The 26,165-nt window shown below is 40.6% G+C and overlaps 1 protein-coding gene across 9 annotated transcripts in view; it reads right to left on the bottom strand.

Moving 5' to 3' along the window:
• Positions 1-26,165, bottom strand: part of Ten-m (teneurin transmembrane protein Ten-m) — a 683,381-nt gene that overhangs the window by 437,204 nt on the left and 220,012 nt on the right. For all 9 annotated transcript variants that reach the window (XM_083097966.1, XM_083097971.1, XM_083097970.1 and 6 more), the window contains exon 2: positions 13,581-13,662. In XM_083097966.1, coding sequence (XP_082954092.1) covers positions 13,581-13,596 — 16 coding nt within the window. In that variant the 5' untranslated portion in view covers positions 13,597-13,662. The remainder of the gene's footprint in view (positions 1-13,580; positions 13,663-26,165) is intronic.

The following is a 26,165-nucleotide window of genomic DNA, read 5'->3' as shown; positions in this document are numbered from 1 at the left end:
CATGATTCTGGATTTTTCGATATATCGCAGTGAAGGATCAAAACGGGAACCAAAACGGGGGAAAGGAGGATACTCCCTCGTAAAACCCAATGAATCCCGCGAATAGCCCATCAAAATCTGCCGTGCAGCTTAGCATTAAGTATTCGCTGTTTGCATATTAATTGTTCATTATGTCAACCGGCCCCTGACATCGTTACATGTAAGCGAGCGAGCTTATTTGGTCGGAGCGAGAACCGTGTAATGATCTCCAACGATCGAGCGGTTCGTGATTGTTCATCTCTTGTTCTCCCCTTCCCCCTTTTTTGCGAGACACCCACGCACAGCTATCCCGGGAGCGATGTATGCAGATTTCTTAATCATTCCTATTACTCGGTGAGCTTCCTAGCGCCCAGGGATCGATGTCGCGGAATCCGGATAAAAATCGGTAGGCTCGATTATACTTTTGACGACTTTTGTCGCTCGGTTTTTCTCTCTTCTAGAGGCTAAAAGCAACGAAGGGGTCGCTACGATAGTAACGCCAAGAGAAGAACACGAGGCGAAGAGAAAGAACGAGGGAGCTCGAGCCCATATAACATTCATTCGTGATCCGTTGGGAACGCTTGAGAGCGCGGCGTCATACTTTCCCTGCCATAATTCGTCGGGGGAGAATTTCCATCGTTCTGACTTCAGCGCCGATCGCTGTGATACTAATTTTGAAATTCCTGTCCGCGCCGCGTTACATAATAGCGATCAAAAAAACTCACAAACTCACGGTCCCATGTTATAAAAATGTTATAGAAAATTTCCATAAGTTTATCTCTCTGCCTCTCAGTCTGATAAATATGCATATCATGAATAATACGAAGGAATGAAAATTAAAAAGAAGAGAGGATGGAAGTGTACTCGTATATATATTGGGAGAGTTTTTTATTTGCTGGAAATTCTCACGCAAATGCAACGTACAATGATGTAAAACAATTTTTTCGATAGTCCACTACCGTCAGTTGCTTTTATTTCCGTCCTCCATTGACGTCATCAAACGAAAATATAGACCAGGTAAAACTGCGAGTTAATTTCCGGATATTCTGGCGTGCTAAAGCTTTATTCTCTTTACATGTCGATTTTAAAACACGACGTATTAAGTATTAATGCATTTGCATCCAAAATATATAATTATAATCAGGAAAAGCGTTTTAATCTTTATATATTACGTGATTGTTATATTACTATTATATTACTATTATTATATAAGATGTTTTTATAGACGCTTTATCGCGATACACGGATACACATTATACTAATGCACAAGTTGAACATGTGTTCTCGATACTCGGAGTATCACTGTCGACAAGATAGATCACGTGACATATTCCCCCCCAGCCGACATCTTTTGCAGACGACGCAAAGAAATCAGAGATGACTTAGCGGAACCTCATCCCTCTTCGTTATAGCTCTCCCTATACGCGATTCCTCCTCCCTTCCGCTTCCTCCTTCCTCATGTCAGTTTCTCCTCGTTTTTAACTTCTTCTGTCGTGAGAAGACGGCGTGTCGCAGTCGACTCTCGATTCAAATGGGCTCGGTGTATCGCGCTCGCACGGATCACCCTCTGTTTCCGCAACGTACGATTCCGTTTCCCATGAATAACGCATTTTTCCGGCAGGAATCGATATGCAGAATATCCCGGAATGTACCGACGTATAACTCCTTTCTCTCTCTCTTGTTCCTTTTTCCATTTCTTTTCCCTAGTTGCGACTCGGAATATACGGATCTGGGCCAGTGAAAACCTCATATCACCTTCGCTTTCCTCCTCTCATCTTTTTACCGCGATCCTTCGTCGACGCGCGCAGATTCGTCGTCTAAAAGGCGGAAACAAACGTCGAATTTAAGGAAGCGATGTAATCCGCGGGCGTGAAATTGAATTGTCTTGTATACCGTAGGTAAACACAGCGAACGATCGCGATCTCTGAGTCACATCGGATTTCTATTCGTCGTCTATTGATTTTGCGATGATGCTGCGCGACTCACATAAGGCGCCCCCTTAAGTCACCGCGATCGCAGCTTCTTTTTTTCAGGGATTGGAAGAGAGGTCATGTAGAAAGGCTCGGTTGTGTGTATCGACCATTCGCCGAATACAGAGCAGGATAATGAATTTAGTCCGTTTTAAAGAGATTATTGACGGAATCCATTCCCGGTCCTGAACGCATGGCCGATCGAGCGTGAGAGAGCCAGGACCTCGATCTCTTCCCTCTCCTCTCCCTCTTAACGTAATTACGAAATCTCTCCGTCCGAATCAAAGAGAAAGACAGGACTAAATATTTCCACTCCGCGCCAGGGCGATATTTATTCAGTCGTTTTGCGTTCGAATCGTTCGAACGTAACGTCCGCAGTAAACCAACGTTAGTGTCAAAAGTTATCGCGTAACACGCGGCTCGGACGAGTAGCGTATTCGCGCGGCTACCATTTCATCCAATTTGCAGCGGTACGCTAGAGTGCATTGAATGGGTTGCGTCGTAACGTTATCGATGTAAATTCACGGAGGAATTGCTTCGAGCGCGGGCCGAAGCGAAATTATCTATTCGTTCATTCCGATAAACAGTCTCGGAGAGAAAACTATCCACTCGGGACGCAAAACGAAGCAGAATCGAAATATTTTCGATGGCATTGTTTTTTTTTACATAATCCCGTCAAATTGTGCCAGAAAGTCTTCGCGCGGTGGGAGTCTCTCTCTTCTTAGCTATCTAAAGAATTGACGATAATCCACCTCCGTCTTACGAATTAACTCTCTCGATGCGACGTCTCGTGGGAGGAGACGCGACTCAGGAAAGAAATGCCGCCATAGAGGAGCCCTCTTTTCTCATCCGCCAACCATCCGGCTTATATATTGTAAATACCACGTAATCTGATGACCTCCCGGCGACGGTCCCTTCATTACTGGCGCGGGTGCCATTGTTCCGTAGGTATAATTGAATTCCCAAGGCAGCCCGCTCTGCCGCCAGCTAACCCTCATCCTCTCGACATCAGCGATCCGAGAGAGAACCGCCGATTCCACGTCGGAACTCTACGAGACCCTGATTTACCCCATTCAGTCGGGAATAATGCGATATCTCGTCCCCCGAAAGCCACGTCGAATCTCACTCGAGGGAGAAAGAGAGAGAGGCAAGGGAGAAGGAGAAAGAGAGAGAGAGAGGGTCATTTCGACGTAGGAGCGGGTTAGTCTAAGCTCGATTCCGAATGTCCATCCGTTCATCGCCCACAAGTCTTCCGCTCGTCTCCGCGAATGTCGCTTTGAGTGCATGAGCCAACAATGGATTCTATCGGTGCACTCAGGAAATCGTCGATAATTCGAAACTGAACGCGGAACTCCACCACGTAATATTCAGCGTAATTTCGACTTGGAACGTGGATTGTCAGAATTGCTCTCCGAACCATGTAAATTTAATACGAGCCCGCAAGCTTCGTGCATTAAGCTTGTTTAGGTAAGTTGATAAATATAACGTCATTTCACATATTCATACGCAAGGATATTCCCTTAAATTTACGGAATTTTTCTCATGTATATAAATCTCTCCTAATTAATTTATAATATACTTTTATTTCATTAAAATTTGAAGTATTATTTATAAATTGTACGTCGTTGAAAACAGCTTTCTTCGAATTGAGCTGCAAAGGTAAAAATGAATCCCGATGTTTTATCAGTTATTTAATTTCAAACCTCCTGCAGAGATTTTTTGCTCATAAAAGTGTAATAGTATTCTCAGTAATGTTCGTCATACTATATAATAAATTTTCATGAATGGCAGTTAGTGATCATTAAGTTCTTAATGGTCTTTTAAGTGTCAGAGCGATCGTTTCACCAGTGAATTGCTCGATTCACTTTCAACACGCTAGAGCATTCTTTACCATTCTCTTTCTTGGGGATAGTAATTCTATTCAAATATCTCTCTTCTGTATCACAATTCTTATTATAATCCACTGTTATACATACTAATTATGTTTGTGTTGCAACGTAAATAAATATTTTACTTTAACATCAACGTATTAAAATTACCATGAAGCTCAAAGTATAACTTTTCAATCCAGAAATATGCATATGATTCAATTCGAAGTACAACTTTCAATCTAGAATTATGTATAAATGTATAAATTTTTTATGTGTAGAATTAATGTAAATTTGAGAGAGAGAGAGATAATCTTTTAATATTTAAATTCCCTTTAAAAAATATATTAAACTGAAAATTATTTTCCGCATTTTACGCTCCGATCGCGTTCACAATTTTCAGGTAGCTTGAATGATTGGAAAGCGGAAAAAAATCGACTCAATCTGATAGAAATTGAAGTGCCGTGCTCATTACAACGAGTTTATCGCATTCGAGTCCGTGCAGTATCCTACGATATTCTCGATTATACTCACAAATTAGACGATCGACTCGGTAGTCATTCGTCAGAGAACATTGACTGTCAGTCGGAGATGATAACAAAGCGTATGGCGTGCCTAAATTGGCGAAACACGCCACGGACGTTCGCTAATCGTAAGCGTCAGAGCAACGTCGTGGCATTCAGAGACAGGATCACCTACGGCATCCTATCCGGACGTTATGGTCTGTCGCGTCCGTCCTTCCAGGACCCCGGCTCGGTGATCATGAATAACAATGTCGATAATGCGTCGACGTTGTATACGCGTTGCTCGTAATTAATGCTCGTCAGGGGTGGAAACTCGCTTTTTCTCCGCGCTTATCTCAGCACGATCCAGACGCCGAGATGTCTTTACGCCCATTTTACGACACTGACGAGATAGCCGCGTGTCCCTCGTACATTTCTGTTGCGGTCGACTAACTCTGCGCTGATGCGTTTACTCCGCTCTCCGTTTCGCAGCAACTCGATGGAAAAACTCGATATACATTAAAAGTAGTTAGGCATAGTGAAAAGTAGTAATATTATGCATATATGCATTTAATTATTGTGATTATGATTTGTGAAAGCTATAAATTAAGATTCCTTTAGCTCGAGGTTTAGATGATCTACGAGTCGCGAAAAAATTCAAAAGAGAATTCTATTCATTATTATTTGTGTCGCATATTTTAATGTACGTACATATGTTTTTTATTATATTACACGATATATAAAATTATAAATGCAATTTCATTTCATTTTCTCGAATTTATGAATTATAGATTATTTAAAGGGCTTTTGATAAAAATACTTTGACATGTATTTTCGAATAATTCTGACAAACAAGATATACACAAAATGTATACAAAATACATGGAAAAATTTCTAACTCGGGGAGACGAGTTGTATCTTTCTCTCGCTTTATCGTTAATAATTTCGCACACTAAGCTTTCATTAACGCAATATCTCTAAAATATCGCGCAATCCGTCTTTGCACAGAGGGCACGCACACGCGCACGCATTCACGACGACGATCACGCGGCCGCTGCAGGTGCCCTGTCACGGTCATGACTGATGATCGACATTACGATTTGTCAATAACAATTGTCCCGGGCATAACCGCCCCGCGCAAACTGCAACTGATAGCTAACATCGATTGTCCACGTCGACGCAACTGTCCGCCACCCGGGGTGACCCATAACGCATCCGCACCAAAAATCTGCCGCGGACAGCCGGGCGCAAAAACGGATTCGCTGTGCCCAGTGCAACGGTTGTCTCGCGGCCCGGTACGATACGAGCGACGTCCATGCGACACAAGCAGCCGATCATTTCGCAGCATTGCCAATTTTTGTGTATTTTTTCTCGGTTCCTCTTTTTCCATATTTTTTTCCCTTTTTTTCCCTATCTTTTTTTTCAACATTCGAGGGTCAATCCGCGCGTCAACTCGCCCGCCGTTCAACTGCGTAGAAACGAAAGCTATTGTTCCGTTGGGAAATAACGGGGACTTTTTGTTTATCGTCAAGTGTCCCTCCGATAGACTGACGTTTAACATAATTAAAATTTGTCCCGACACGAGAGACACGATGTTTCGCGTTATTCATTATCTTCGCGTATGAAAAGCCGGACTTCGTTATTTAATATTGACATTTCGGAATACGGTATAATTTCGAGCGATATTTGCGAAATAAATATTATCGTGCGTTTAAATATTACGCCGGTAGACGACGATCTCTTCCGTAATGTCGGCGTTACTTTACGATCGTTTTCGCGCACGCATCTCGAACGCGTAAAATCCCGTGAGATTTTTTTCTCGGCCACTCGTCGAACGCCCCCGCTCTCAACGAGTAGAAGGAAGTGGATGTAGGAAATTCAATTTGATCGCCGACACGATTTTCGATTGGCAGACAGCTCGAGAACAGCGTGTGTGTCTGCGAGCACGGCCAAGGACAGAGAGAGAGAAAATGAACGGGACCGAGTCTATAACGAGTCGCATTGTACGACTGAGGAGATCTTTCTCATATCCCTCGATACTTTTCTCTCTTTCTCTTTCTCTCTCTCTCTCTCTCTAGCTTTCGTTTTATTTTCTGCGGTGGATTTATCGTCTGTTCGTCCGCGGATACGCAGCCTCGCAAGGCAAGCTGTGGAAGAAACGGCCAGTGTCCCTTCCAGCGCCATTTTTCTTCCTCGGCTTGATTCGCAGGCGTCTCGCAGACTATGCGTGCTTGAATTTTTTATTTTCTATTATTACAGTATTGATTTATGGGATTTGTAAGCGATAAATGAAGTGTATAGCAAAAAAAAAAGAAAAAAATAAAATTCACATCTCTTTTTATACAATATTTAATTAGTATAAAAATAAACTAAATATTAAACTAAGATATTAAGCTAAAAATATTATTTAATGTTTCGATTGTGGGCAGAGAAATCTGTAAATATTAATATTTATAGAATATTGTGCATAGAATATTTACGCTTAAAGATTTTGCATTCGCTACAGTATGCCTTCGTTACTTGAATGCAAACGTTGTATGGCTGGTGAAAGAGAGAAAAAAATACATTCCAAAGACCGTTGTGGTTAAACGGGTACTTCTTCCCGGGAGTCTCGATTCATACCGCGCGAGACTTAAATGAACTTGCAAGGGCCGCGATTCGTACGTCCGTCGGCCGAAGCGAAACGGACAGACGACGTAGGAGTGCTATATCTGGCGGAGGTTAACGTTCACCAGACGCTGAAGAGGCCCCCCGAGTACCGGAGGCGTGCTCGAGAGCCTCTATTGAATTAACTCCATTCACCAAATTGCTCTCGCATTATGCTGGATCACGCCTGAGCTAACCTCCTGCGCCTCTGTATCGCACAATCTCCCTCTCTACATCTGTCTCTCTCTTCCTCTCTCTGTCACAAACGGCATCGCCGAAGACGAAGTCGTTGACGATTGAGATTCGCGTTCCGCTTCGCAGAAATAGAAGCGCGCGCTTCCCTTTGTGGACTCATCAAAGCCAGTTTCCTTAGTCGGGACTTCGTTTCGCCAAGTCAGGTCGCGCTATTCCTTTAAACGCCATCCTCAAGATTCGGTTCGACCTATCGGTCCCGCTCGTTATCAGTAAGAATATCGAAATATCGGAAAATTTAATTGTATCGAGGAGTATTGGATTTCTCGAGTGGAGAAGGAAAAAAGACGCCGGTATTGATTGGTCGAAAAAGTAAAATCAGGCGAAACGTACCCTCCGCTTCTTTTGTTGACTGCGAGTGATCCACTTGGCGAATCTCTCGACAAATAATAACGTAGACATTGCGTTTTGTCAGCGAAATATTAATTGGTCGCTCAAAATTACAGACTTGGCGTTCGAGCCTCGAGCAAGAATGTCCGAGGAAATCTTCTTTCGCAAATGACGTCGTTGCTCTTCCTTCTTTCGCTTTGCGGATGGCATCGTTGAAGAAGTTTTCGCGAAATACTGCCACGTTGGACGAGAGGATCCTTCGAGGATTTTCTCGACGATGGTTGACGAGAAGTTAGTGTTATTACCGTCATCGAGGGTGTCCCAACGAAGCGTCTCTCTTACGTGCGATCCTTAATTTACCCGAAAGCTCGTCCAGCAATCCTCCGCGAAATTTAGAGCTTCTTGTCCCTAAAACTTAGCGCCGCACGTTTGGAGAGCGAATTTCTCTCTTGCTTTCGTTTTCTTTTCTTTTCTTCCTCTCTCTCTCTCTCTTCGAGACGGTATCATAACCGTAACAATCATTCTTAAATAGTCGTGCGCGGAATACGGTATCTCGCTGTACGAGGTCGTTGTGTAATTTTGATACTGTCGACAATCGTATAAATCTCAATGTAGTCGCCGGGAAGACAGATGCATTGAAACGCGCGTACTTTATTAGACGGCGAAACGTATATGGCGACGGGTCTTACATTTATCCGCCGGTTCGTAAATAGCGCGCAGTTAAGGCACGTAATGAAATCTAAATGGCGATTGTGTGTGCGCCGGAGGCAACGGCGATTGCAACGGTGGCGGCGGCCGCACGGCAGGTAACGTTACGAGGGCTCTTATCGAGCGCATGCCCTGAGTGCAGGTGACTAATCCATCCTTTCTGCCCGCTCACTGGTGCAGCAACGCGCCCCGCGGACTTCAAGATTAATCTTCCATACCGAATGAAGTCAAGAACGGGCGTAATTAATGGAGGTAATTAGACGCATAATATGCTATAATATAATTTTCTTCATCGGAAGGAATAGGACAAAAAATGTACCCATAAAACTGCGTTAAAATGCTTGAGAAAATTAAGAAAATCGATTTTGTACATCATCGGTATAATTTATACTTTTGTAAAATACATATTGCAATATCGATATTACGTATTAATAATAAAATTATAATGTAAAAATTGTACATATACATGTAATAAAATTATGTATAATATATTATAATGTTCGTATATTTTTACGGAGCTTTAAGAATAAAAAATTTTATTCGCTCTCTCTCTCTGCGCCCTTCATTTTCCCTATTTTATTTTCTTTCTCTTATTCGTGATTTTATTACTTTTTGAATTTTGCGGATTCTACGCATTTTCTGTGGTTCTTACGCCAGTGCGGCTTTAGCACTCATTACACTCTGGCAACCGCTGCCTTAATTTCTCTTTGCCACGTACCCTTTCTCGCGGAAGCCGACCTTTCTGGCCGCTTGACCATTATTTACACCTACTCCCGGTCTAATTTGACAGTACTTCTTTTTGGAAAATTCAGCGATACACTCTTTAATGTTTACATTTTCCCTTCGCCTTTTTCGTCGCCATTTTTCTGACCATTGTAATGCAAATGTAAGGGCGCTTTTTTCTTTAAATTCTAGTTGGACGTTGCGAGACTTCTTTTAATTGCGAATGCATCTCACGCCGCGTCAGGTAACCTATCAGCATATCCCCAAGGTGCAAGAACACGCGCTGTCGTCCCGCGTCAACGTTTCTCTCCCTCTTCTCTCGCGGCTTAATTGTACTCATATTCGACGTTATCTCGTCTGGCCAATAGAAAGGCCACACGGGGCGAAGGGAGGAGACACGCTCGTAATCTCGAAACCTTCGTCGGTCGTTCACATGCAAATGTATGCCGAGACGGCCATTAGGTTCTTCACGGATCCAGGACACTGATCCCGGCTGCATCCTTTGTCCTTGCGACGCCTTTCCAGCACTTTCGTCTCGTTTGCTATTTTACGGAGGGATAACTCTCCGAATGAAGAAGAGAGCGTACAAATTAGTCGGATCGTTAGTGAAATCCATATTAACGAGACACGCCGGTTCTCCCTCAGTGGAAACGCACTCCGGATCCCATGTTAATTCCAATCCCCGAGTCTCCTCGGCGGACGCACAAAGAGGAGAGAGTCGCAGCGACTGCGCGCGCGTTCCGTATTCTTTTGTCGCGGTAATACCCTCCGCCAAACAAGTCTTGAATATTTTAAACATATTTCATAGAAACGCATAAATACCGTCTGAAAGGATATTTCTCTTTCGCCGTCGTAGGACGGGAGAAAAATGCATACGCGCGTTTAAAGTATCCGCATGCTCGAGACGATGTCGGGCGCGATCAAAGGGACTGATTAGCCGTCGTGATTGAAAGAACGCAAAAGAATAATAAAGTAAGATAAAACAATTGAGAGGACAGAGCGCGCGGGGAAGCGGAGGGCGCAAAAAAAGCCGATATATCGTGACTTTACAATCTTTTCACGCATCAAAGGGCAACGCCGACGATACCAACGTCCTCGATAGCGCGCCTTGCATCGGCCATGGATTCGCTCGGGTATCTCAACCCCCGGTTCCGGAATTATAAGCGCGAACGCAAGTCCGCGGGACGCTGCGTGGGCGCATCCGCGCGCGTCGGCGCCGATACACGTATGCATGTATAATACATATCTCGCATCGCATCGCTTTTGTGCTCCTCGCGATTAAAAGCTGCATAAACTGGCGCCGGCTCGTTTATTTCTGGCCGTTCGAAAAGCGATTGCGCCCGGCCCGATATACGAGATAGCCATAACCAGTTCGTGTACGCGCGTCCGCCGAAAATATCGCGAGGAAATATTCGCGAAAAGATCGATTATCGGCGAAACTGTTAATAACGCGCCAATTTTCCAGATATCCGTTGATTCGCCCCGTCATTATTTATCCGTCCCCGACGTTTTACGGGAATTGCGCGGAATAAATTATACAATTTTCGACGATGCGAACAACGCGGGCGGAGTAGTAAGCGCGTGTAATAATGCGTCTCTACAGAATTGCATCGAGAAATGGAGCGTTTTTACAATGCGTCGAATGCTCGATATCGCCAAATAATTTCAACCGCTCGATACGCACCCGTGAATGGTGTAAAATCCACTATCGTCTCTCCATAATCCATTCGTCTGATGGAAAGCGTGCACTTTTGCGTGAAATTTCCTATCCATGATCAGCCCGGTACAAATAGAGCCCGCGAGTCTAATTGAACTTTTGGCGCAATGAGCTCTTTCTCTCTCTCCCTCTCTTTCTCATCGGCCGTATAATTAAATCGCGCAGCTGAGCGCCAGACGTGTGAGTCAATTTACAACAAATCCGCGCGCGTGCATCTGCGGCGATAATAGATGGGCTCGACTAGCACGAATCAATTAATCGTAGTTGACGCAGCGAAACCAAAGTGTCATTATCGATGCGGACTAAAACGAAATGCTTTTGTAGATCGATTTGGAGCGGTTCATTTGCTGAAATCGCCGAGTAAATAACGGATGACAGATCAGCCTGATTTGTCTTTCGTAATTTGAGCTCTTGGCAAACAGTTGTTTGCAATCTGCGCCGATTCACTGTCCTTATTGTATTCAGTTCCGTTGGAAATTTAAATTGCCGAAACGAGAAACAGGGAACTGCGTTGCGCGCTGCGCCCAGCCAATCGGTTATCGAACTTTAATCGGCTTTATGGATTCTGTGTCAGAGTATCGATCCAAATAAAATTTATAACAAATTTTGTATTTTTCCATCGTATTCTTTCCCGGATCTACACGAGTAAGTGCTTTTAGTCGATAAGCCAAAATATTCCTTGTTTTCATACACGTATGCGAATTCTTCTTTACTCGATATCGTTTAAAATATAACTCAAGAAAGAAAGAACGCGCATTTTTTTATAAATGATAATATGTAATGGAAAACGAAGGGAAATTATTAAAAGTTTAATTTTTGAATTTCCATCTTTTCTAATTATTCAGATACTTAATTACGAAAATTAATATTGTGGAACTGAAAAAGGACGATTTTCCGTGAAATCTATGTAGAACAGATTAATCGCATATTTCGTAATGCAGATCATTTTTCCTAATCCTTACAATGCACACTCTCGGAAAAACTGTACGTAATGAAGAGGGAGAATAAATTTGCAATCGATTTTCCGATACACGTTTTATTTGTATTTTATCTCAATTTGTAATAAGATTTATATTTTATACTCTTTCCGAGGTCTTCGAAGTTTTAATTACATGGCCACGGTAATGTTCCTCCTTTTTATTATCGCGTTAACGCCATGATAGAGCTCCCGCCTTGCGGAATACGGCTACTAAATTCACGAAACGCTGATAACGCTTAAACGAGGTCTTTAGATACGCGGAAGGAACGAATGCCCGCAAATTCCTTTAGGTAATTATCGTGTTCGTAAGTAGTAGAGTACACGGGGATAGAGCGAGGTGTAAGACTTCGTTTGCGTTTCCGCGATACGTACGCATGGCTGGACTTCCCGTTTACTATTAAAGGTGTTGCACACAGACATACACGCATAAAACCCACCCCATCCACCCGAGGACGTAACTAGGTCGGACTTCTTGCTCAGCGTAGCGTGATTTTGCGAGATGTACATTTAACACTTCTTATTGAGTGGAGTTAGTTACTTCGATCGAATTATCCTTTCGCTTTAGGGATGACGAAACGTCATGCAAAAGCCACGGCGCGTTGTCCGATCACGTTCGATTTTATTACGATGATTCAGACGGCCTGGCGAGCTTCGCCAAACGCGCTTTGAATAGTTCCGATCAGCAGATTGTAAAAAATGCGAGTTACGAGTCCGTTTTATGTGCAGTTTCTACGTGAAAATGTCCCGGATGTGTTTGTATGGAGATTTAATGGCCTAGACACACGCATATCAAGCGGAGAAGAGTACCTGTTTATTCACGTGCATACATACATGGTTGATGTCTTTATTTAATACCTCTTCTTTGCTCTTGCTTTTTTGCGCGATTAAATCACGAGAATTTATCGCGACAAAGATGAGTGGATTTTTGTTTATACTTTTGTTTATACGATCATTTATTCGTGTTCAATTGCTTTTTTTACGAAAAAGCTTTGTAATACCGTCTTATATTTGATTCTATAATGAACTTTTAATTAGGAGCAAAAATAAATCAGTTTCATTAATTTCTTCTCATATTTTTACTTGATCAGTATCTCGTTCATTATTCAAGTAGACTTTAATGTTTGCGATTAGATCCAATTAAAAATGACGAGGCTATTTATTCGCTTAAGGAATATAATTGAGCGTTTGATGAAGTATAATAGTATACGAGTACAGTTTGACTTTTAATATTTTTTTTTAAATTTTTACTTTCAATATTCTAGAATACTTTTTATATAAAGATTCAGCATTTATATAATTTAGCGTGTTTAAAGATACTGTAATTTTTTCTCTTATCTCTCACAATAATTTCTAATTAAAAGGGTTAACGCATTTATCTTGATTATTCTTAAATCAACCAGGTAACACGACGAGCGAAGTCAAAACCTGCAATAGCGTAACTTTGACCGTCGATTAGGAGATCCGTATACGTCTGCATCGAATCGTTTCCCCTCGTTAAGGAATGTAGGTGGATGAGAGAGGGCGAAGATGGCGTGCGGATTGCGGAGGCAGTCGCGAGCGTTTTCGCGCTTTGCAGCCGCAGCAGTTCGAAGTTACCATTCGGAGCACGTAGATTGCTAACCTAACTTGTTTAGCGGTTTTAGCGGTATTTGATTAGTTGAGTGAATTTCCGAACTGTTTCAGACCGCCTCCCGCTCACTTGGCCGGGCTGGAAATTGGACGGGGACAAACCTTGGGTGAATTCGATAGATACACGATAGATATATCGGTCACGCGTCCCTCTTTTCCTCTACAGCGAGCACAATCGTCGAAATATACCTCTACATTATATTTCGGAATACGTGATATATTTCAAGATTGACTTACCTTGCGAGTAGTTCATGTCCTTCGTTCATGTACCTCGATAGTTACTCCTTGCCGGAGTCACAGTTACGTAGGGATAAATCACCTGAAACGAATCGTAATTAAAATTAGTAAAGTTGACAAGAATAATATTCTAAAATTAAAGACCCGAATACATTTCTCTCGATATAATATAATAAAAGATTTTAAGATTCAAGAGAAAAGTGTCATAAAGTTTTATTTATAACGAGTTTTTGTAAGTTGATACGTAAAATGAATATTCTATCAGCGATCTAGGATTAACGCAACTAGTTGATTCGATTGCAAATAATTCGATCGAGGAATTCTCGGTATTCGAACCATTATATATTCAAGCGTTGACGACGTTAGATCAAAGATAATATTGATTCGTAGTCAGGGAATGGATCGGGGTATTACGTCCGATGTTCGAAGTTCGCTCCTTGCGACCGCAGCGATTTCGAGGACGATAGCCGGAACGTTAAATAAAGAGGATATTCGGTGGAGGAGACGACGCTGACCCCCACGAGTAAATTAGTTCCGGAAACTATTTCCAAGCCGATTTAACGGCCAACATATCACCGGCAATCCCTCGTATGTAAGCTCGAGAACTCCTTCAACCATCTCAAGTTGCCCGAGCACGTTTTGGAAACGCTGCTCTGATGACTATAGTTGCCCTTTCTTGATAACGTAACGAATATAATGTAATTTAGGAAAAAATATTGATCGCTACACCACGATAATATTTCTTCGATGTTCGAAAATTGTCTAATCTAATTGGCAAATATTGTCTCTGGAAGAAATAGCATAGTATTTTTGTATTATATAAAGGGTTAATAAAAATATATTGCTATCGATTGAGTAATGCTCCACTATTTCTTCCAATGATTGGAAATCGAGATATAAACGGGAATGATTAAAGTTCATTAGCTCCTGTAATATACGGGGACTTATTAGCTAACCGAGCCAATATTACTGCGAACCGTTTGTCCATCTGGCAAACTAATTAGCAACTTGCGATACGAACCTACGCCGATCCTCTAATAACGATAACCGCCGATATTTTACCCGATATGTATATAATCCGTCATGATATACGTTCGTACTGAATTCGAAAGGAAAGTGAAAGATAAATTTGAATTCAACATTTTCACGCAATTGCTATGAACGAACGTAAAATACAATGACTATGAGAAGAAAAGTTATTAAGTAATTAATAACGTGACTCTTTTTTCCGCGTAACATTTCCCGCACTTTAATTTATGTTTTATTTATGTTTTAAAAATCCGTTTAAGCTCTGAATTTGAAATTTCCTTATAATCATTATAAGAGGAAAGAAATCCACCAAGATAATTTGATAAAAGTTTTATAAAGCATCGCAATTGTGTGTTGATCGTCGTTAAGGATGAAATACGGATAGCAAGAAAAAGAAATCTTTTACTTTAATCGAAATCGCTTTTTAAAATTTTTTAAATTATTGTATTCTTGCAAAGAATATTCTATATTTCAACACGTATAATGTAATAATCAAGAAAAAAATCCGTTTCTATGATAATTTTGTCATGTATGCGGACTTTGTGTTATAAAAACGAATATAGTACATGTATGAGTGCAGGTGTTGAAATTCAGTCAAGCTCGATATGGTTATTGTTTGTTCCGGCTTTTTACGATATTGGTTGGCTAAAAAAAAATATAATACAAAAATAGTCTTATTTGCACCATGTTGTATCAAAAATAGATTACGGTTATTCCTAAATGTGTTTTGGCTATATTTAAAAGACAATACAACGCCGATCAATATTATTGTAATTGCGTGCGTTTCCTGGTATTTTTTAGTAATTGGAAAATTTTTTTTATTAATTACAAAGTATCTCGCAAATATATAAAAGATACTTTGAAGAGTCAAAAATTGCACGATGCTTTTTTTCTACTGATTTATGAAATTTAATCATTTTTAAAATATATGTGTATGTGTGCAAAGTCCGGCATAACAATTCGGACAAACTGGAAGAAATATATGTACCTATATATATTCGAGCAGCTGCTATGGCTCCGATCCTATGCAAATCCAGAAAATACCAGCCACAATACTCGTCGAAATGTCGATTCTCGCGAACGGTTCTATTTAAAATCGATTCGACTCACCTCTCGACTTCATCCTCACATGTTTCAAGAGAAAATCAAAGATTACAAAATAAATATCTAAAAATGACGCGCATCGTAGAATCACGCATGATATTTAATTGGGATTAAAATATTTAATTATTTATTGTTAATAAGAAGGAAAGAGAGAACATTTAAATAGCGAATGGAGGATCGAAAATTTATATTGTATAATAAAAGATATTTTATTAGAATATTAATCAGTTTAAGCAAAGAATTCTTTTTAAAGTTATCTAGACACTTTTATAATTACGTGACATTTAATTACAAAAACTGTAAACGACTAATATTGTCTTATGTAAGTACAAAATTGGCCATGCATTGTCCAAGGGTTTATTAGAAAGTACATGAACGCGAACAGCGCGTCAAAGACGTCTCGTCACGTTGGATATGAATTTTGAAACCGTACACCGCAGACCGTCGACAACGCTGAATTCGTCAACGAAGCTCGGCAGAAATTCGCATTTTTGGTGTAGATGGGTGTGTGCGAAACGGCCAAATTTGCATTCTTGACCGCACAGAGAGAGAGAAAGAGAGAGAGAGAGAGAGAGAGAGAGAGAGAGAGAGAGAGAGAAGGGCCCGGTGGAGCAAGGAGGTGAAGCTAAACTGGCACAAACGAGCTAATTTGCTCTCATTAGTACGACTGCGTACATTGTCCTCGTTATGAGCGGCGGCGTGTTAATTACACTTACACGTTGTCCGAACAGGCAGATAATGCATCCGGTCACCCAAGGTACCGTCGTATCCAACGTATGTGTCTGCAGAGGAGAAACGGAAAGGGCGATCTTTCATGCCGCGCGGACCGTTTCCGTCATTTCCGCGAGTTAAAAGCGATCTCGACTCCTAAAACGGACATTCTGGCGAATCAATGAGCGGTAAATTCGCTAATTTACAAGAGTGATAAATGAAGCTTGTCTCACATTTATACGGTAAATATAATCGAGGCTTTTTCAGTCAATCTACTTGCCAAAGATCTCAATATGACAGTTTCAAGGAATGTCAGCGTATACATCTGTAAGTGCCAGTTTCGATAAATCGTACAAAATGCCCGGAATTTAAGGAATCGCGCGAGATGCGGGCGAATAGGTGTAACTGCCATTTCCCGTTTCGCGCATTCCCGCGAGAAAGTTTTTCCTCGCTGTTTCATCCGAGGAGGAGGAGGATGCAGGAGCGCAGTCGGTCGCGTTGTGGTAAGTCGCGATGGTTGCGGCATCGCGCCGCATTCCGCATCAGCCTCCATTCGGGAATCCCACGGTCGGCGTAGCCGAGCCGCGACGGGGGATTTAGTTGTATTTTATTCAGCCACTTTATTCCAAGACTTGTCGCAGTTTTACATTTCCATCGGCTGCTGCGGGCGCGGCATGTGGCGCACCGTCGACTATTCCAACACAACCCCAACGCGACGCTTTCTCACGACGACGACGACGACGACCAACATCAGCGGCGGCAACAGCAGCGGCTCCTCTTCCATTTCCCTCTCCACCCGGTTTTCGCGGGCCACCAACACACCGTCACCCCTGGAACACCACCGTCGTCTCCTCGACGCTCCATCTTCCGTCCGCTCTTTCTTTCACTTTCCAAGAGCGAAGCTCTCCTTCTCCGCCTCTTGTCTTCTCTTTCTTTCGTAGCCCACGACTCCAAGAATTTTACCAGCTTCCCTCCTCTCTCCTCGACGTCCACCCTGCAGACTTCATTTCGCCTTATACCCTTCACCTACTCCTTATTCCTTTCCTACCGTGCGCCTCGCAGTCACCCTCCCGTTCTCGCGACACGCCTTCCTCGGTATCTTCATTACGCAGCTTTGTCACTACTCAGCGAGCTCACTTAATTCGCATAATTCGCGCAATTTCTGTCTTTTCGACACGCCCTCTCCGTTCCTCGTCGTCCTCCGTTCCTTTTTTTTCCGTCTTCGTGCCTCCGCGAACGAGGGTTCTTTCGAAACAGCAGGCATCTGCAGCGCTCGTAAAGTGGGATTTCGGAAGATAATATTTTTCCGAGGACGAAGCGAGGGATGAGAAGTAAAACGACGTTCCTTCTGTTGTCGACGCGCGATGATATCGCGCGAAAATCTTTGTGAGCTTAAATTAAGAATAGTTTTTTTTGCATCCATTATTAATATCGAATCTCTCGTTTCGATTTTGTTAAACGATAGAGCTCCGTAAGTTTACGTAAAGGAAGATTAACTGAAAAATATCCGTCGTTATTATTTCAGAGATATATTTTTAAACGTAGATTGGATACATTTCTTCCTCTTAAACCAATGTAGACAAGAAAATATTTCCCCTGAAAGACGCGGCGTCGTCTTTAGTGCTTTGCTTGCTGCAGTATTCTTAGTCATTAATGACAGGAGACGTGCATCTCGGGTACCAGGAGAATTTCTTCTTAGGAACGGGAGATTTTCCTACTTTGCTCTTCCTCTCCTCTCTCTCTCTCTCTCTCTCTCTCTCGCTTGCACGCCTATTTCTCTAGTTTTCTCCTTCGAATCTCTTCCGCTTGCTCTCTTGGATGGAGACGTTGCGGTCGCTAAATGGATTCGTGCGCATTACCGCGTCAGTCTGAATGTGGCTCAACCCATGGAATAGTATACCCTTCTTACCTTCCCATTAGACCTGCGCCGTCTCTTTCTCGATACACACGAGCGCGTGCAACATACTAGGCGAAGAGAAAAAGAGAGAGGGTTGTATTAACAAATTAAATTAAATTGGAATCCATAGCGAATACCGCAAAGTTCATTCCGTAGACTGAAGAGTTTCGCGTTATACGATTTTGCTCCAGTTTAATTCGCGCTTTCACTATAATTCGTAATACATATCCGCCAACCCGTTAACCCGCTCACACGTTTTTCCTCCGACAGCCATAAAATTACAGACAATTTTCAACGTTGAACGGTCTCGACCACCTGCGCCGCAAAGTTCCGCGATCACGTCATAGCAGCGTAACTCTCGGTTATATTTATCGTCTCGGACGTTACACGCTTTTGTACGCGAATACCCGAAAATATCGTTGTGAGAATAACGGCGGCGCGTGCATCACCATGATTGGTTCAATTCGCGGTATTGCTCGTGCATCGTCGCCGCTTCATAAACTGGTATGGAAAGTGAGCATGTGTGGACGATAAAACTTTTTTTACTATCCATTGTTGCCGTAAAAGCTGGTAAGATAAACTTAAGAAATTTTATATCAGCTTTTCGCAGAGCTATCGAAACATGGCTACAAATATATGTATTTCTCATGTAAAAATATACGTATTTTCTATATTGGATTCTCTCTTCAAATTCGGCCGTTTCCCGTACCATTTATATAACAAACGCAAATTTCTGTCAAGCTTTGTTGACGAATTCAGCGAACGGTCTGCGGCGTACGATTTCAAAATTCATATCCGATATCGACAGGATGTCTTTAACACGTTCATGTACCTTCTAATAAAACAGCGGATAATACACAGTTCACTTTTTATTGATACAAGACAGAACAATATTAATTGTGTTTATATAATCAATTTTATATAATCACAAAAGTATCTATATAAATAATTTTCAAAAAAAACTATCTTCTTCTTCATTTTTTTCTTCTTCTTCTCTCTTTTCCCTGAATTACTCTCTTTCTTTTCTGTGAATTAATTTTATGATGGAAGAATATTCTACGTGTATGAAATTTTATCTTGTATGTTAACGCTTTTCATTCATGAGATGTAATCATTTATTAATAATTAAATTTTTTTTATTAATTTTTAAATATCTTAATGTCAATAAATAAATATTATACATATGTTCCAAGTTAATTATCAAGTACCTACTTTGCAGTCTCCGATTTTCTTGAAGCATGTGAGGATGAAGTCGAAAGGGGTTGAATCGATTTTAAATAGAATCGTTCGCAAGAATGGACGTTTCGACGAGTATTGCGCTTGGTATTTTCTGGATTTGCATAGGATCGAAGCCGTAGCAGCTTTTCGAATACATAGGTACATATATTTCCCGAGTTCGTCCGATTTGTTATCCTGCACTCTTCGCGACCCGAACAAGATGCATTGACTGGATGGGCTATTGGAAGGAATAGTTCATGTTGACTGTAAATTACGTCGGAAAATATTTTACTGCGTTTTTCTAAATTCTTGCATTTTCCATTGTAAATCTTTTAGACATATGTATATTGGGCATTACTTACAATAAGATCATTTTTAATGCATACTTCTATGCGACATATGCATTTACATTGGATATTATCCATTATTCATAGACGAGGTTTCTTATTCGTATCACACGTATCATTCGTATCTTACTTTTTCATCTCGCTTAATTAATCTATTCGAGTTTTATATTTAAAATAGATGTAGAAAATCCCCTGGAATAAATCACTAGCGGACTCAAAAGACGGTGCAATATCTCAGATGTCGATTCCTTTGCTGGTTGATTTTAGTTCTCTATCGACATTCTTGAAAAGTCAAATCCACATCGTGCAGAGACTTGCCAAAGGAACTTCATAGCGGAAATGGAAACAAAAGCGTAGAACAAAGGAGAATAAATATTCAGAATATCCGCAAACAAGGCAGGTTTACGATTTTATTTATAAAAATTGTAGAGTTACCTCGATCGCCATGTTACGAATGCTCTCACGTTTCTTTGCTGCAAAATGCCCCGAGGGATAGAGGCGCGGAAACGTGTTATAGAACTCAAAAGAGAAGGTCTGAGGAAAAATGTACAGAGACAGTAGTGCAACTATTCGACAGATCACAAAATATGAAAAATGGAGTGGAGTTTAGCAAAGTTGTGATATTTATAAGTCTTTTTTTATACTTTTTTCTTAAATATTTAAATTTTATTATTTTTTTTCGCTCTTCAAAGAACAAAAGGATTTGCCATAATAAATTCGTGCCGTGGATAAACTTTTGCTTCCGTTCTCTTTAATATTCCATAAGCTGATTTATTGCTTCAAGTTCTTAATTTTCTTTGTTGTCACGATGCATGTATACTTTCGTGTGCAAAGTATGCGAGATATACATGCATATATGTACCTCGCCTTACTTGTCCCGTACACTCTCCTTTTTCCTCTTTTATTTTCCGCGCCGTTCTGTCGCTTCTTTCCCTTTTGTTTTATCTGTAGTGCTGCAAAAAGGGTCCCAGCATCGCAACGTTAAAGTGCATTTCACTTGGGAGAAACTTAACAGTAATGGCTTGCATCGTTTCCTCGAAAAAAAAAATATATCGATCCTGCAAGTAATTACCGAAAATGTTGTACAAAATTCATAACCATAAACTAGTATGATTTTTTCATGCAAATTACAAAATAAGAAACCGAAAACGATTATTTTTCCATTTTACCGATATTTTTAAATTGATTTGAGAAGAAACGTTAGTTTGTAATATGTCGTTGAAATATTATTAAATATTATTTAATATTAATATTATTAAATATTATTTTATATTATTTTATATTATTATTTTATATTATTTTATATTATTTTATATATTAATTTATATTTCTCGAGAAGAGAAATTAAAATTTCTTCGATTAGCGTACTTATATTACAATTATATACTTTTCGTGTTTCGATCTATTCTTATTTTTTCGACGTCTCAGGCAACGTTGTCTGCGAAACTGGCGGTCGAGGTATTTTCCTCGAAAATTCCCTTGAAGGGATACTTGATGCTTGCATAATGACGTGGTTCGTGGAAGAGGATACCTTCGCGGGAGGCCTGCAGATCCCTGGTCAGGTTTGCAGGCGGTCAAACCGCAGCGTCGGATTACCGTACTCTTGCAGGAGCAGGGTCGATGGCGAAGGAGCAATAAAGAGAGTCGGAAAGGCGACTAAGTAAAGACGAATACATTGTTTCCCCTTCAAATTCGCACGGCGCTAACGAATAAACACCGCCGTCTTACTCTTACGTGGAGAGTGTTACCTTTCACGTCAATGAAGACATTCATCCCTTCTATCTTTCTCTTCTTACGATCGGCATGAATGGCTCGGTTGCCTCGAGTCGCCAAGCGTGAAACAGCTCGAACGAGCGTATTCCCGATAATCGACTCTGGTGTTCGCGCGGTTGCTTCATCGTCTAGGCGTGCTAATTGCACTCATTATCGACGTTACCCTCCGGAATACGGAAGCTCTTTCGCGCAATATTTTCGAGCATCCTTTCCTTTCGCAGACAGCACAAATAAATAGTGAAAGTCCGCTCCCCTCGTTCTTTTCTTCCTCTTTTTTACGGAATACTAATCGTTCGGCTCCGGAATAATAAAAGCTAGGAAAGCGCGATCAAAGTTGAAGCATTCACCATCGATATTGCAACCATGCAATTCACGCTCTTCTGTGAAATTCTCGCCGCTGCAATTAAAATCTCTTTGAGAAACATTAATACCACTCGATTGTTTATGCACCAAGGAAAGGGCGTTAGAAAAAGAGAAGAGTTCCTAGAAATAATCGTATTGTTATACAAATTTATATCACACATGGGACTAGGACATTCTCATACATCAGAGGATTATAAAATCGACTTTCAAATGCTATCGATAATCGAAACGAATAAACGCATTAATACTTTCTATTCTCTTTCGGAGGCTGGATTTTCGAGTGCAAGCGAAATTCGCCGGAAGAAGAAACGATTCCGCGCCTCGCTCTCGCTCAATTATTTCGGGGCACTCGTGGGTACATGCGTACGTTACGGAGTGATGGATGACGCGCCTCGGAAACCCACCCCGCCTCGTCGTCTCACGCCCTCACGGCTCGCCCGCGCCCTTCGTACCCTTGCGTGACTCGCCCGCCACGAGGGATGCCGCTTGAATAATTACCCCCACGGCGCACTAAAGCCGCGTCTGACTATGTGAAATCCGAGCACTGAATTCGCCAGACCGTAGCTGCCGTACTTTAAGGCCTCGCCGGTACTTTAAGGGCGGGTCTCTAATTAATACGCGCCGACCTCGCCGGCCGGCTGACCAGTTTCGCAAATTTCGCCGCGTTTCGCCGTGATGTAAATCGTTTCTTTAGCCGGCGAGACTTCCGTTAATCAAAGGGGAAAGCCCGACTTGTAATCCAATGGCGAGTGGTTTTCGCAATGTTGTTTAATTATAACAATGTTGAGAGCCCCGACGTGAAATATATTTTTAATTCGAAATATTTATAAATTACTTTATATATACATTATAATTTTTACGACCCTTCGCAGCCGTCAATCGAATGGCATTAATATTATTCCGCCATTAAGATTACACGTCAAAGCATATCGTAATTACTATTGCGTGATTAAAATGTCAGGATTACTCCGAATAAAATTCATTCGATAATGGTAATTTCCAACAGGTTTTAGGGCGGTTGCGAGAGATTTCATAACGGAGGGTCATATATGTGTAGCGATCAAAGCAATCGGTATCGCGGTGTCCCCGCTATATCGGGGGTGCTCGTAACTGGAAATTTGATTTTGTGTGGGAGCCTTTTTTTCAATCAGTGTTATCGGCCAGTTGGCAATTCCATCATCAAAGGATGAACGATGAAGAGGGGAATATGGAAGAGGACGAGCAAGAGAGAGAGAGAGAGAGAGAGAGAGAAAGAGTCAGATGGATGTGTAAAAGAAGACAGGACGTCGTGCGGGATAAAATACACGCAAGCTAACATCGAGCGATCCGCTCTCGCCTCTTCGTCCTCGGGAATTGAAAAAGGACGAGGCGACGGTTTAAGCGAAGAAGGACTGCAACCTTCTAGACTCGAAGTCTCGGCACGTCGCCGATGAATGGTCTGACGAGACTCTGCGAGACTTTGCGAGACAATCACTGGGGAAATCTGGGGCCCCGCTGATCTACCCTTCGTTCTCGTCTGCCCTTTTCTCTCTTTCTTTCTCTCTCTCTATCTTTCTCGCGCGCACGCATCACGCGTTCCGTTGCTCCGTCTTGCACCCTTTCATTTCCCCAGTCGTCGTTGTCTCCCCACGTGCCGGTCTCGCGTGTATGGCACCGGTGACATTTAATCGTACGAACGAATCGCGATTAAATTTCTCGCTCTCGCGCCGGAAGATCTTCCGAGTTACTGGCCCCAAAGGTGCAAGATGACCTTTTCGAAAAAAAAAAAGAAACTGCTACAACTACGTATACTTTAACGAACGGCTTTATGGGAAGCGTATCAAGCTAAAAATATCGGAACGAGATCTGACGCGGCGGATTATTACGGACTCGAACATATTTCCCTTGAAGAGATACGAATATAAAATTTTTATCTTCGTTCGCTTATCTATTTTACTTCGATCTACTTTGCATCACATATGTATGAATAAAATATGTAAATACGGTTCGTATTTATATATATATGACTATACATAAGTAGACATTTGGTAAAGACGCGGTATCATTCCCTCCGCGTGTTCCATCCTCTCCTGCGATTCTCTAGCAACGTATTCCTTTTCGTCCGAGGGTAAAAGCCGGGGTGCTACCCTACTCTCTAATTCTCATTGATTCTCCTGCTGGCGAACCGCTGGAGCGGAAAATTAAAACTCTGGTTTCCTTGATCACGCCAACGCCGAGAATGAACAGAATTCGCGACGCGACTTGTAAATAGATACTTTTTCTTCTTTGTCAATAGAATGCCTCGCCTCCGCTTCCTTCCGCTCATGAATGTACTTTGATCGCGACTCGAGGTGTTACATGAACATTCGGGATCGTTGAATTCACTTTTAAATAAGATCCCGAAAGCTTAAGAGTGATACAACTAACCAACTGAAAAAATTGTTCTTATAATTTTATTAAATCCAGAATCGCGTGCGTCAACAATTGTAATACTATATAATTGTCGCTTGTGGCATGATATATTAGTTTTTATTTGGTGATGTAAACTATAGTAATGACCGGAAATAATGTTAATGACGCCGGAAACCCGGATTAATGCAGACCAATCTATAATACAAACATATTAACTAGATATATATTGCCTAAAGTATGAACATGTATAAAATCTCATCGCATTTTTACTCTCGACGGCTGCCAACTTACGGTTGGCAAAAGACGGAGGGAGTATGCGTTTCACCGAGCTTGGATCGGTTGTTACCACTTTTCTCGATAACAATAACATAATTCGGTGTCATCTTTTGCACATCAGTTTTTTATTAAACAAGGATAGTTTAGAACATATAATTATCATTCTTCATTCTATTAATAAAAATCGGAAAAGCAATATTATTTCGTCTATACGTTCTCTCATTGGCTGCGAGCGGAACTAAGAAGTAAAAATGATTCACCAATAAGATTCGTTCTACGCATCAGTATAGGGAAATATAGTAACTTGAGTTGGAGACATGTCGAAGTAGCAGGAATAATAATTGACATAACCCTATATGTCATATTATTATTATTGTTGACAATTATCAATAAATTGTTGTCAATAGTAATAATAATAATTGTGTTGATTAAAATTGTGTTGTTATTTATTGTTCAAAATTAAGTATAGTTTTAAAACTTCTTGCTTCTAAAAAAAGTTTGTTGTAAAAATCAAAATTAATAAAATTTTTATTAACTATTTATTATTCTATAGCTTTATTACACTATAGAAAAATTATAATCAATTGTTTATCCTATGATTCCCCTATTTATATTCGTTACATCAATTTTGAAATTAGTTTCAAATTCAATAAGCTTATAAAAATTTCTATATAATTCAATCTCGATAAATTTTTGCATCCCATCGTGCATCTCACGCAATAAGATCTCCACAGTTGCTTCCTATTGTTAAATATTGTACGCTGATAAATCGAGAAAGTCTTAAAAAATAAGCAATTGAATCGTATTTAATATGCCTCTTGAGAAGAAGTTTGGAAAGAAATTTTAAAGTAATGTATCTAATCGTTCTTTTAAAAATCGAGGAATAAATTTATTTTAATGGATATAGAGAGATAAGTGAATCATCAAAAAATGAATCTTTTTTGAGTTCCTAAGGTATTTATTTTTAAATAAATTAATTATCGTAAATTATAATTATTTTAGTACAAAAATGAAAAAGATGTAAAAAAAACAATGATAAAATTTTCAATGCAGAAAATTTTAAAACAATAACTTATTTGTTAGAACAATTCTAGCTATTAATTAAGTGGATATACATAAAACTTGCTTGCTTACAAAAGCTCTGATAATTAATTTATTAAAGTAAATATAGTAACAAAATATTTTTTTTAAATATTATATAATATTATAACATAAGCCGCGTTTGTTTCCAATTCAATGATTTGTGCATTGACTGTAATAAAAGTAATATGTATTTGATGCAATCTGATAAGTAAGAAATTTATTAAGTAAATAAGATAATATATCTCTTTAAAATTGGGTTATTCTAGTACACAGAAAAATATATTTTACTCCTCGATTAATGTATCTCGCACTTTTCCTTTCTTATCGATGTGGTAATTTATGCTACCTATTTTGATAGAAGTAATTGTTGCTAATTCAAGGATACAGATTCAC

This window comes from Camponotus vicinus, unplaced genomic scaffold (genome assembly GCF_025532165.1).
Source record: "Camponotus vicinus isolate PSW18456_S1 unplaced genomic scaffold, iyCamVici1.0 SCAF_4, whole genome shotgun sequence".
NCBI classification, from domain to species: domain Eukaryota; kingdom Metazoa; phylum Arthropoda; class Insecta; order Hymenoptera; family Formicidae; genus Camponotus; species Camponotus vicinus.
The sequence above is the reverse complement of the archived record's forward strand: the minus strand, read 5'-3'. Positions and strand labels throughout refer to the sequence as shown.